The 2725-nt window shown below is 47.7% G+C and overlaps 1 protein-coding gene across 1 annotated transcript in view; it reads left to right on the top strand.

Annotated features, from left to right (window-relative positions):
- The window catches only part of LOC104411867 (nucleotide exchange factor SIL1-like), a gene marked incomplete at its 3' end in the record, with an annotated part of 59696 nt that extends 58333 nt beyond the window's left edge, over positions 1–1363 (top strand). The window contains exon 7 of the mRNA XM_010022403.1: positions 1242–1363. Within this exon, the coding sequence (XP_010020705.1) occupies positions 1242–1363 (122 nt within the window). The remainder of the gene's footprint in view (positions 1–1241) is intronic.
- Between the last annotated feature and the right edge of the window lie 1362 nt (positions 1364–2725).

Here is a 2725-nt window from a genome sequence, read left to right on the forward strand (position 1 = left end):
CCCTTGTCCTGTCCCTACAGGCCCTTGTCCAAAGCCCCTCTCCAGGTTTCTCATTGGCCCCTTTAGGCACTGGAGCTGCTCTACGGTGTCCCCTTCAGGAGCCTTCTCTTCTCCAGCTGACCCAGCCCAGCTCTCTCAGCCTGGCTCCAGAGCAGAGCTGCTCCAGCCCTCGCAACAGCTCTGTGGCCTCCTCTGGCCCATATGCTGTTGTCTCCCCATCTTCCAGGGAAGAGAAATGTTAAAATCCTAAGCCCAATTTTTTTGCACACACAATTCTGAGTGTTCATCAGATTCCCTTTTAAACTGAAAAAAAAGAAAGAAAAAATCCTTGAAAATCCAAAAGCATCGATTTTACTTTGGACTGAATTCTGTACTTGAAGCACTTTGTGCTGTTTCTCTGGATTTTGTTTGCAAGCCCTTTGGAACTCTTTTTAATCTCTTCCCAAGAACAGATGGCCAGTGTGATTTGTGCCTCGTTAGCCCCACGTCTGATTCAAGTCAGAGACTGATGATCCCCATCAGTGTTTAAACTTCTCCCTACTGGCAGTGAGTCCAATATTGTTTGCTTTAGAAAACCCGTTGTTCAGGCAGCCCTAAGGGGAACCCCCTGGCTGACCCCTCTAATCAGGGACTGTCTTTTCCTTGTCACGTCCACATGAAGTTGTTGATGGTCCTCATGGACAAAGCCCAGAGCCACCCATGCTCTTTGCTGCAAGCAGGGGTGATGCTGCCCATGTGCTGTGGCTGCTGGCAGGCTTTTAAACAGCCCCAACTCCTGATGCTGCAATTAGAGCATCAATTAATTAATTGCATTTGCAAAACAAGCAATTCCCTGTGGTCCCAGCAGAGCCCTGCTTGGAGGAGAGCGAGCACAGAACTGGTGGGGTTTCTGACATCATGTTATCGACCACAGTTTTGACATCACCTGAATTACTGAAATATGTGTCAAGCATGGTTTTGATAGCTAGTCAAAGCATGTGAGTGTTCAGGGTGTGATAGCAGCCACCTGTCAGTAAACTGTGCTTCTGCAACCATGACATCCCTGCTCACAGGCACTACTGTATGAAATTCAAGCCACAGTTGTTCCCTCTCAGTTTTTAATTGCTTTTTCAAGCTCAGCCCTGCTTAGCCCAGGAGGGAAGAGCTGCTGTGCTTCCCGGAGCAAGGCGTTCTCCTGGGCTTGCTGTGTGGAGTCTGGCTGGGGGTTCCGTGCTGATGGGGGCCTGCTCTCTCCCCATCAGGTGGACAATGCTAAGGACTTCCTCTCCATGGGTGGACTCCAGTTGGTGATCCACGGGCTGAACAGCACCGAGGCCACGCTGAAGGAGCACTCTGCCTTCGTCCTGGGAGCCGCGCTGTCCAGGTGAGCTCCGGCCCACCTCATGACACCCCACAGGCCCTGTGCTTCCCTTCATCGCTCTAGAGTCATTCCTAACAGCAGGAGCTTCTCTCACCCTGTGACCACCACGCTGTCTTCTCGCCTGCCTAGCCCTTTCCTTCTAGTACCACGTACCCTGGTCTTCTCCTCAGTGAGTCCTCATCCTGCTGGTTAGACTTAGCTAGAAGTAACTGGGTGTGGAAGCTATGGTTGCTTCTTGATTTCCCTGGGCTTCTTTAATAGAGTTTGAGAGGAATAATTCTGCCTCCCCGTCTCTCCCTTTGGCAGCCCTCTGTGGGGGAAGATCTGGAGGATGGTGCTGTTATAAGCACCCCAGGGAGCACCCTTCTCCTCCTGTTCCTTTCTCCTGGATTGCTTTTGGATAGCAAGATGCTGATTCCAGACATACAGTAACTCCTGTGGCCTTTGGAGGGGGGTGTTATCCTTATGGACATGTACCTCTGACACCTAAGGGGTGTCCATTAGACATGGCATTAGGAGTGGGGTCAACAGGTCTGAAGGACATTTGTGGTTCATTGGAAGGTGGCTGTTGCCTGAAGCAGCCCAGTCTGCCTCATGCAGTGCTGCAGGTGGAACTGTGTGAGCTCGATGGGTTTTATTGGTGCCCTTTCTGTTTTATGGGGTTTGGGGCTTTGTGGTGTGTGTGTGTTGCACATTCACAGGTACAGAGGCTTTAGAAATGTATTGGATGGACCCAAACTTCAGGGTCAGAAGTCCAGAGTGAAGATTGTAAGTCAGGACTGTTATTATCTGCCTATTTCTATGCCTAAAAATATGGTCACCTCTCCACCATTATAATTTTTTTATCACTTAGTTTAATATATAGTCTACAAATCTATGTTTCTTTTGCAATCTTATATACAATGCAATTGCTCCTCAGCATGTGTGAAGGAATGTGGCCTTACGGACAGCTGCAGCACCAGATTTACACCAGGTACCCAGATTTACACCAGGAAAGGATAGATCTTGTAGTCTGAAACAGAGCTTGACATATTGATCACAGTAAGATACACTCACATCAGAAACACAGACCCACTCCTCATTTTCTGTCGTATCTTAATGTTTGAAATAATGGCATTGTTTCCTTAGGTTCTTTTAATAGCCTGTAGACTCTTAATTATATGTTTCATAAAAGAGAAAATCATGCAGAGGGTCTGGAAACATTTGCGGGTAACTTGCAAAATGACAGGAGCTATTAAATCACTTATTTCCTGATTTAGGTAATGTTACATGGTCAAGACTGAAGAAACTCATGGGCTCATAATATGAGCATGTAGCAGTGCCCATGAAACTAATGCTTTTGTATAGCATCCCTCACTTAATTGC

Source organism: Nestor notabilis, unplaced genomic scaffold (genome assembly GCF_000696875.1).
Source record: "Nestor notabilis isolate BGI_N333 unplaced genomic scaffold, ASM69687v1 scaffold14949, whole genome shotgun sequence".
Classification (NCBI taxonomy): domain Eukaryota; kingdom Metazoa; phylum Chordata; class Aves; order Psittaciformes; family Psittacidae; genus Nestor; species Nestor notabilis.